General features: G+C 45.1%; 1 protein-coding gene across 1 annotated transcript; it reads left to right on the forward strand.

Moving 5' to 3' along the window:
- Window positions 1-2,255: 2,255 nt before the first annotated feature.
- LOC120659198 (phytosulfokine receptor 2-like) lies at window positions 2,256-5,881 on the forward strand. Its single transcript, XM_039937255.1, has one exon. It carries the CDS (start codon window positions 2,540-2,542, stop codon window positions 5,591-5,593), a length of 3,054 nt encoding a protein of 1,017 aa, XP_039793189.1. The 5' UTR covers window positions 2,256-2,539; the 3' UTR covers window positions 5,594-5,881.
- Window positions 5,882-10,095: the final 4,214 nt, after the last annotated feature.

A 10,095-nucleotide genomic window follows, 5' to 3' on the forward strand; every position in this document is an offset into this window, starting at 1 on the left:
GAGCGGCTGGATGTGAGTTTGATTATGTAATCTACACCCGGTACCCAAAATTCAATGGGTTTAGACACATAGGTTTATTAGTTGGCACAAAAGGCCTACCGTATCCATTGGATTTATGGATATGGGTTTATTTCTAGAGTACCTAAAGCCATAAATTTTTAGATTTCTTAAACTTGATCCAACATGATGCAATTGTTATTTTATTTATAAATTTATAATAAACTTAACATCCCTCCTCCTTCATTTCTTATTTTGGTGTACCCTAAATGTTTTAGTGGTAGGTAGGGTGTTGTTGATTTGCAGTTATACGCTGTGTTCGCTTGGCTTGTCAGCCAACCAGCCAGCAGTACTGTTCTCTCATACTAAATCAGCATCAGCCACCAGCTACCAGCCAGTCAGCAGTATTGTTCTATCATAATAAATCAGCAATACTGTTGTATATTTATATGGTGGTTTTATAACTTTGTATGGTATCATAGCCATTCGAATACAGAACTTGTTATTTATATTTGTATTTTTCTCCAATAATTTTTATTGAACAATGAACTTCTCACTCATTGTGTATTCCTATACACACTACGACTATCAGCCTCTTCGTTTGGCGGGCTGGTGAACCAGCCACTACGATATCGCGCTATTATAGTACCTCCATATATTGTTAAATTCTCGATACTTGAGGCTCTACACTAATCAGTCGCTATAGTATTATAGGCTTTCACAAAACATTATTGAAGCAACTGTTTCAAAAAAAGAGTGGGAGTGGGGTGTGGTTTCTCTGTCTCTGGTCTGAACTCCCCAACCAAACGCATGCTTGCTCTCCTCTCTCTGACTGCTGACCCCCGTTTACTCACACTTTCTGTCCACTCCGACTCCCTTTTTTTTGTTGGAGCCAGAGGAAATTTTTTTGTTGGAGCCAGAGGAAAAAGTTCAAAGACGAGAAAATAAAAAAAACAAACAATGAGCCAGTACGACCATCTGAAATCTATTATCTTATTATTTGACCAACAAGCATAGTCTCCACGTTCGCTCTAAAGGTGTAGAAATTCTCATATTAATCGAAAAAATAGAAAAATAAAATTACTCACCACTGCCATTATGATAAAAATAAGTCTAAAATATCCCTATGCCTAATTAAAAATCACCCACCAATGTCATTATAAAAATTAAATATAAATACTATTTAGCTACATAACAAACATATACTATTAATAAAAACTAGAGTTAACAATAATCAATCAAAACAAAATAAAAAATAAGAATAATTATATGCATGATATTATTAAAGCTCAACAAATCAAATTGTTATTATAGGTAGATCATATTAGAATTGTTTTAACCAACAATAAGACATAATTACGATAATGAACAGGATGATGTATGGTAAGAAAAATAATATAATATTTAAGTAAGGATATAACGACATGCAAAATTTTAAATTCCCAATACTAGCCGCGCAAATGTGCGGACTGTACACCTAGTTATTTTGAGTTGTCAATCTGTCTTGACTTCCATGCCAGGTTTGGCGATATTTTCTTTCACCCCTGCGTTTGCCGCGACATTAGTACAAATAGCTACTCCAAAGTCTCATTTAGATGCACACTGTAGAGTTATAAATTAGTTTTTTTTATTTTATTTAAATTTAATACTCCATACATGTTCGCATATATTTGATATGATAGGCAATGTTTAGATTCATAAAGCCAAAATGCACAATTTTTATAAATCACTTGCATGGTGTACTAAATGTAGTCAAAAAAATAAATCACATTACACAAATAGACTGTAAATCGCGAGACGAATCTAATGAGCCTAATTAGGACGTGATTAGACACTAAATTGCTACAATAATAATACAGCAAACATGCTCTAATGATGGATTAATTAGGCTCATTAGATTCGTCTCGTAGTTTACAGACGAGATCTGTAATTAGTTTTGTGATTAGTCTATATTTAATACTTCAAATGTTGAAGATTTTTTTTGAAAAGTCCAAAAATCTAAAATGCAAAGTGATCTAAACAAAACCATAGTTGAATTTTGCATCAAACCAGTCCCAAGTCTCCATGGCTGAGCAGCGTGGTACTGTAGTAGCATGCAGTAAAACGGTAAGACCACCGAGGCAGCCTGCATTGCTACGGCGAGGGGCGCATGCATCGAACGGAACTGGGCGGAAACGGACATGGCACGCCAACCGCCCGCAGCCCACCGCAAACCTTTTCTTCCTCCTCGCTTTCGCGCAGCAGCAGTCAGCAACGCACCACGAGGCCGAGGAGTGCTGTACTGGAGTGGACTTCGGAGTTTGGACTCACTCCCATCCCCATCCCCCATCTCGCACGCCGCACGCGCATCATTGCATTGCGTTGCATCGCTCACCTTCCTTCCCTGCTCTGCTCGGCTGCTCCCCCCTCCCTCCTCAACCAGAGGACGTTCCAGTCATCATCAATGCTGCTCACGCCGCATTGCCCCGCCCTCTCCGCCGCCGCAGCCTGCTAGATCTCCTCTTCCAAGTTCCAATTGCGCCTCCGTGCCGGCCCCAAATCCATGGCCGCCAAATGCGCGCTCCTGCTCCCACTCCTCCTCCTCCTCGCGCGCGCCGCCGCCGCCGCGGGCGCCCCCTGCCACCCGGACGACCTCCGCGCGCTGCAGGCCTTGGCCGGGAACCTCACGGGCGCCGGCGCCGCCGCCGTCCGCGCCGCGTGGTCCTCGTCACCCGCCGCCGCGTGCTGCGCCTGGGACGGCGTGGCCTGCGACGCCGCCGGCCGCGTCGCGTCCCTGCGCCTCCCCGCCCGCGGCCTCGCGGGGCCCCTCCCGGCGCTGGCGCTGCAGCTCGCGGGCCTCGCGCGCCTGCGGGACCTCGACCTCAGCCGCAACGCGCTCGCGGGGCCCCTCTCCGCGCTCCTCGCCGCCGCGCCCCCCGCCCTCCGCGCCGCCAACCTCTCCTCCAACCTGCTCCACGGCGCGCTGCCCGACCTCGCCGCGCTCCCGGCGCTCCAAGCGCTCGACGCCAGCAACAACTCGCTCGCCGGCGCGCTCTCGCCCGACCTCTGCGCCGGCGCGCCGGCGCTGCGCCTGCTCGACCTCTCCGCCAACCGCCTCGCCGGCGCGCTCCCGTCCTCCTCCGCCACACCGCCGCTCTGCGCCGCCACGCTCCGGGACGTCTCCCTGGCCTCCAACGCCTTCACGGGCGCCCTCCCCGCCGTGCTCTTCGACCTCGCAGGCCTGCGGACCCTCTCCCTCGCGTCCAATGGGCTCACCGGACAGCTCACCTCGCGCCTCGCCGACCTCAAGAACCTAACCTTTCTGGATTTGTCCGGCAACCGCTTCTCCGGCCACCTCCCGGACGTGTTCGGCGACCTCCCCTCGCTGGAGAATCTGGCAGCGCACTCCAACGGCTTCTCCGGACCGCTGCCGCCGTCGCTGTCGCAGCTGTCATCTCTCCGTGTGCTCGATCTCCGGAACAATTCCCTATCTGGTCCAATTGCTAGCGTCAACTTCTCCGGAATGCCGCTCCTTGCTTCCGTTGACCTTGCTACGAACAATCTAAACGGCACACTCCCTGTAAGCCTCGCCGGCTGCCAGGAGCTCAAGTCGCTCAGCCTTGCCAAGAACAGGCTGACCGGCCAACTGCCCGAGGATTACAGCCGCCTCACCTCACTGTCCATGCTCTCGCTCTCCAACAACAGCCTGCACAACATATCAGGGGCGCTCGCCGTGCTCGGTGCCTGCAGGAACCTCACCACACTGATTCTCACCAAGAATTTCATTGGCGAGGAGCTACCGGGTGATGGCGTTAGTGGGTTTGGAAGCATGGAGGTGCTGGCCCTTGGTGATTGTGCTCTCAGGGGAAGGGTTCCGGAATGGCTGACTCGGTGCAAGAAACTGGAGGTGCTTGATCTGTCCTGGAACCAATTGGTCGGCACCATCCCGTCATGGATTGGTGACTTTGAGTACCTGAGCTACTTGGATCTATCAAACAATACCTTGGTTGGTGAGATACCCAAGAGCTTGACGCAGCTGAAGAGCCTTGTCACTTCCAGGCAGTCACCGGGTATGGCGTTTACTAGCATGCCATTGTATGTGAAGCACAACAGGAGCACAAGTGGCCGGCAATACAACCAGCTCTCCAACTTCCCGCCGTCATTGTTTCTAAACGACAACGGACTGAACGGGACTATCTGGTCCGAGTTTGGAAACTTGAGGGAGCTACATGTGCTGGATTTGAGCAACAATTTCATATCTGGGAGCATTCCTGATGCATTGTCCAGGATGGAGAATTTGGAGGTTCTTGACCTTTCATCCAATAATCTCAGTGGATCAATTCCATCGTCCCTTACAGAGCTCACCTTCTTGTCAAAGTTCAGTGTGGCTCACAATCACTTAGTAGGGCAGATCCCAAATGGAGGGCAGTTCTTCACCTTCTCCAACTCAAGTTTTGAGGGTAACCCTGGTTTGTGCAGGTCGGGTTCTTGCAACCTAAATCTGTCTGTGGAAACTCCTCATGATAAGGAGATACAACCTGCCTCAAGTACCAGGAACAGGAAAAACAAAATTCTTGGGGTCGCAATCTGCATCGGACTGGCCCTTGCAGTATTTTTAGCTGTTATTTTGGTGAACATGTCAAAGAGGGAGGTCAGCGCTATTGATTATGAAGATACGGAGGGCTCCTGTCACGAATTGTATGATTCTTACTCGAAGCCGGTGCTATTCTTTCAGAACTCTGCAGTGAAGGAGCTAACTGTCAGTGACCTTGTCAGATCAACAAACAACTTTGACCAAGCCAACATTATAGGATGTGGTGGGTTTGGTCTGGTCTACAAGGCCTATCTCCCTGATGGAACAAAGGCGGCAGTGAAGAGGCTCTCTGGTGACTACGGGCAGATGGAGAGGGAGTTCCGTGCTGAGGTGGAAGCACTGTCACAAGCTCAGCACAAAAATCTTGTAACTCTCAGGGGGTACTGCCGCTATGGAAATGATAGGCTGCTGATCTACTCTTATATGGAGAATGGTAGCCTGGACTACTGGCTGCATGAGATGTCAGATGGTGGTTACATGCTGAAATGGGAGTCAAGGCTGAGAATTGCTCAAGGTTCAGCCAGAGGGCTGGCTTACTTGCACAAGGTTTGTGAGCCCAACATCATCCACAGAGATGTGAAGTCCAGCAACATTCTTCTGAATGAAAATTTCGAAGCATGCCTGGCTGATTTCGGGCTTGCAAGGCTAATACAACCCTATGACACTCATGTGTCTACCGATCTAGTAGGTACCTTGGGGTACATACCACCAGAGTACAGTCAATCAGTGATTGCCACTCCGAAAGGAGATGTCTTCAGCTTTGGTGTAGTCTTGCTTGAGTTGCTTACTGGCAAACGCCCTGTGGATGTGTCCAAGTCCAAGGGATCCAGGGACTTGATCTCTTGGGTTCTTCAGATGAAGTCTGAAAAGAAGGAAGAGCAGATTTTTGACAGACTGATATGGAGCAAAGTGCATGTGAAGCAACTGCTGTCGGTCCTTGAGATTGCGTGCAAGTGCATTAGTGCAGATCCTCGGCAGCGGTCATCAATTGAAGAAGTCGTCAGCTGTCTTGACAAAGTGTGATTATTATTATTATATTGTGTTGATTGGTAGTTTCTTCGGGTTTTTTATCAAATTAGGGCTAGGAGTTATTGACATGAGAGAGAAACATAGTAGAAAGCAATCTGAGTAAATTTGGATAATGCAGGTGATGCAGGGTATCCAGTGTACATACTAGGTGTGGTGTCATGGCATTATATAGTGAGCCAGAAAATAACTTGGGTCATGTTTTTGTTTTCAATATCTCAGCGTTGCTGCAGCCATCTGATGTTTTTCTGTGAAAATATAAATTCCCATATCAATGTTCTTGCAGCCATAAGATCAGCATTCAGCGATATTGATGTGTCATGTTTTATCATCTGCCGTTTGCCCGTGCCTTTAAAACTGTCCTGCGATTACTGAATTTTCAGGACATTAATGTATTTTACCATAAAAATTTTTGGTTGTGTTATGGTGCAGTTCTTAGGAAACAGAGTTTGGGCAAAGTTGATAACAGAGGTGGATACATTCAAGTGCCGGGGTGTATGGACAACACGGCGGAGACTTTCAGATGATCATCCTATTCCTGAGTGTAACTGGAGCATTGCTTTAGGTTTCTGTAGCTGATGGTGCAACATATTCAGATACATTTGACATGGCTAGGCATTCTGACAGACATTTCAATTGGGAAGTTGAGAGTTTTTTTTTAATTGGTGCAATCTGCTATCAATCATGGTTTTGTTAGTCATGTCTATTTCTCTGCTCGATCTAGTGCTTGATCGAATTTGTTTGTTTCAAGTTCCTGGCAGTAAGCTGTAAGTTTTTTCTCATGCATCATGAAAGTAAGATAAGAAGCAAGGCTACACACAAGCAAGGCATAGAAGCACATAATAATAAGAAGAAATATTTTGCAGAGTGGCACTGTTTATTGTTATTCGATCTCTACTAGCTAGAAATAGACAACACCTAATAATCAACAAGCTGCTACTACTTTAATTATATTTTTTTGTTCACAAGCTGCTACTACTTTAATTATATTTTTTTGTTCCTGCAGCAGCTACTTGGTTTGCTGCAGGTTCCCGGCCGTCGTAGGTGCAGACAAAGCAGACCCAAAAGGCAATGACGGCAGCAGTGAGGATACACCAAGCGACCTAAAACGATATACAAGAAACTCAATGCGTACATTAATGTTTTCTTATGCCCATATGTCTTTCCTAACTTCTCATCCTGTTTTATATTTTGATTGAAGGTTGCATTCTTAGCATTAATGGTACTGTCATGTTTATCCTATATTTTTTACGCCATAAAGTTTGAAGCCTCCCTCCCGAAGTTCTTGGAACCGATAATTGGTCTTTTTGGCCTCTCCATGCTGGCAATGTCACATGCCGTCCTCACAGTTGACATATTTGTAAGCATCTTTTTTTTTATGTTGCTCATTAATGTTAGAAACTCAATAAATAATTTGCTTTCGCTCTTCTCAGGCAGCGCGCTATCCTTTAGGGTATGCAATTGCATTCTTGAACGTGATTCCAGCTAGACTTCTAAACATGGCTCATTTTACATTATTCTGAAAAAGCACCCAGATCAGACTGAAGTACTCAGTCATGTTTGGTTCTGTTTGTGGTATTGTTGAGCTTATGGTGCTGTTTTACAACATTGTTCTTCAGAAAAGAGTGGCAAGGAAGGAGTTCTTGGAGAGAGATTCCGCAGCCCATGAGGACCCTTTGTGATCCCGGGTGGCAAAGTCAGCCTACGATAGACCACAACTTATACACTAATTACTTAGAAACTAGGAGATTAACACTTACAAAACACTTATTTTATTACAACACAATGGTATTATACTGTACACAACACACCCTCTCTTTGTGGCTATCCTACCACTCACCCTTCTCATCTACCATACTCTTGGATATATAGCATGTCAAGGAGGGTGTCCTCAATTTATAGGCCAAGGCGGATCATAGAGTGGTGACATGTGTCCCTCTTCTAGAGAATTCCTAAATATTACAAGGTTTTCTAATTTATTTATTACTAATTCTAGAGTACTTCATGAAAATATCTTCTTATTGCCTTGTAGAGAATACTCTAGAAGGTTGTCTTGCATTATTCCAACACTCACCCTCAAGGCAAACTTCTATCCAGACTTGTTTTACAGACCATGCCGAGTGCTTCTTGAAACTTCTCCAATGTTGCATTGTTTAGACCTTTTGTGAAGATGTCGGCAAATTACTCATCTGTCTTTGTAGGCACCATCTCGATCTGACCTTTAAGGATCTTTTTCCTTATGTAGTGGTAGTGGACTTCTATATGTTTGGTCCTTGCATGAAAAACTGGATTTTCTGCTAAGCATATAGAGGATAAGTCATCACAGAAAATTCTTACTTGATAATTCGTCGGCTGATGAAGATCCTCCATCAATTGCTTAAGCCAGATGCTTTCTTGAGCTGCCATTGTTGATGATCGATACTCAGCTTCAGTAATTGATAATGTCACAATGGGTTGTCTCTTGCTGCACCATGATATGAGTCCTGATCCAAGACTGAAGAAGTATCCTGTGATTGATCATCGTGTGCCACAATCTTCAGTGTAATCAACATTGCAATATCCCATCACCTGGCAATTCTTTGTCTCCTTGTATAGAATACCAAAATTGATGGTGCCTTTAACATATCTGAGGATGCGCTTGACTGCATCAAGATGAGGCTTCTTTGGATTGCTCATGTATCGACTGACCACTCCAACTGAATAGAAAATATCTGATCGACTCAAAGTAAGATAGATAAGGCTCCCGACCAACTGTTGATACATAGTCACTGTCAGACCCGGGGCAACAGGACTGCTCACAGGCGTGGAATGTTCTAGAATAAGGGATATCACATGCATTTACCTTATCCTATTGTAACTACCCGATTAGACGTAGAACTAGTCGGAGTATAAGGAAACTACCTGACCTTGTTGAGATAGGACTCTAGCAGTACTTGGCTTGAACTTTCCAAATAACCCTGTCCCCTTAAACTATATAAGAGCGGGCAGGGACCCCTCCAAAATATCAACCTTTAAAGCAATACAAACCACCACACAAGATGTATGATATTCAATGTTATCCTAAACATTAAACGGTAAACAATTGGTCACCCTTTGTTTAGTGTTTAGTCCATTTAAACGGTATTTATACGGAGTTAAATGGCCTAAATGTTTTGGCATAGTAACATTAAAATATACATATTTATGTACATAAATGTCAAATATGCTAGAAAGTCTATATATTTGCACATGTAAAGTGTAACTATTCTGCCAAATAATCTTTTTGGAAGGAATCTAAATCGCACGACATTTCACACACTTACGTTGCTACTTGGTTCAATATTGATTGTGGTAGTTGTAATCCTCCTATTGACTATTACGCTGCTACTTGGTTCGGTATTGATTGTGGTAGTTGTAGTCCTTCTATTGACTAAATTATGAATTAAATGATCATTTAGCTCATTTAGTCATGTTTAACTTGACTCTGTTTAGACGATTTAGATGGATTTTAACGGTTTAAACGGGTTTAAACAGTCCAACTCTTTAATTCACCGTTTAGGGCCTAAATGACACGGGTGAGTTCTGTTTACCATTTAAATGTCGTTTAAATAGGCTAAATGGCTGTTTAGGCGAACAGAGAGGGTATTACGCACCTCGCGGCCCGAATCTATCTAAATCTTTGTGTTCCTTGCACCATCGGTTCCAGAACTAGTCGATCCCTTGCCTACAATCCTACTGTTTGGGGTATCCCTGAGCAGTCTTGGCGGCTAAACACCGACAGCTGGCGTGCCAGGTAAGGGATTCGGCGAGTTCATCGGCGAATTCGATGGACATTTTCACGTTCAACAGCGCGGTGCCCGATCACGGCACCACCTTTATCTTCGACTCCTGGGTCTGCATCGCCAATGGCTCAGGTGGCTTCGACAGCCACCTGACTAACCCCAGGGAGCCGGAGGCGACTCCGGCGAGAAGGAGCGACATCACTGAACGCTCTAGTAACCTCGGCGAGATACTGCTCCCTAATCTAGCTAAGGAGATCTAGGAAAAACTCATCCTTGATACGAGTTCCACCCGATCTCCTATCGATCTTAGATCGAAAACTACTGGACCTAAGATCCATTGCGTCCAACCCACTCTCGGGCTACACAACTCATCTTCTATCTACCAGAAGAAGATGATCAAATCCATCTACTACGCACAGAAGGCATGATCGGATCAACACAACCACGCCGAGAACGAAGGCACCACCGCTAGCCGGGTGTAGGATCAAGAACACCGACTAGAGGGGGGTGAATAGGCGGTTTAAAATCTAAAGCCAACAACACTAGAGAAATATAATTAGTAACAAAGGAAAGCCCTATGTCAAGCTATTTCTATCTCTAGATGGGTTTGCAACCTAGGGTGACAAGAAGCAAAACAAGCTCTAGTAAAGTAAATTGCTCAAAATAAAACAAGAATTAAAGTGAGCAAGAGAAGTAACCAAGCTTGACACAAGAGTTTATCCCATGGTGTCGATGACT

The sequence above is a fragment of the Panicum virgatum genome, chromosome 2N, assembly GCF_016808335.1.
Source record: "Panicum virgatum strain AP13 chromosome 2N, P.virgatum_v5, whole genome shotgun sequence".
Classification (NCBI taxonomy): Eukaryota; Viridiplantae; Streptophyta; class Magnoliopsida; order Poales; family Poaceae; genus Panicum; species Panicum virgatum.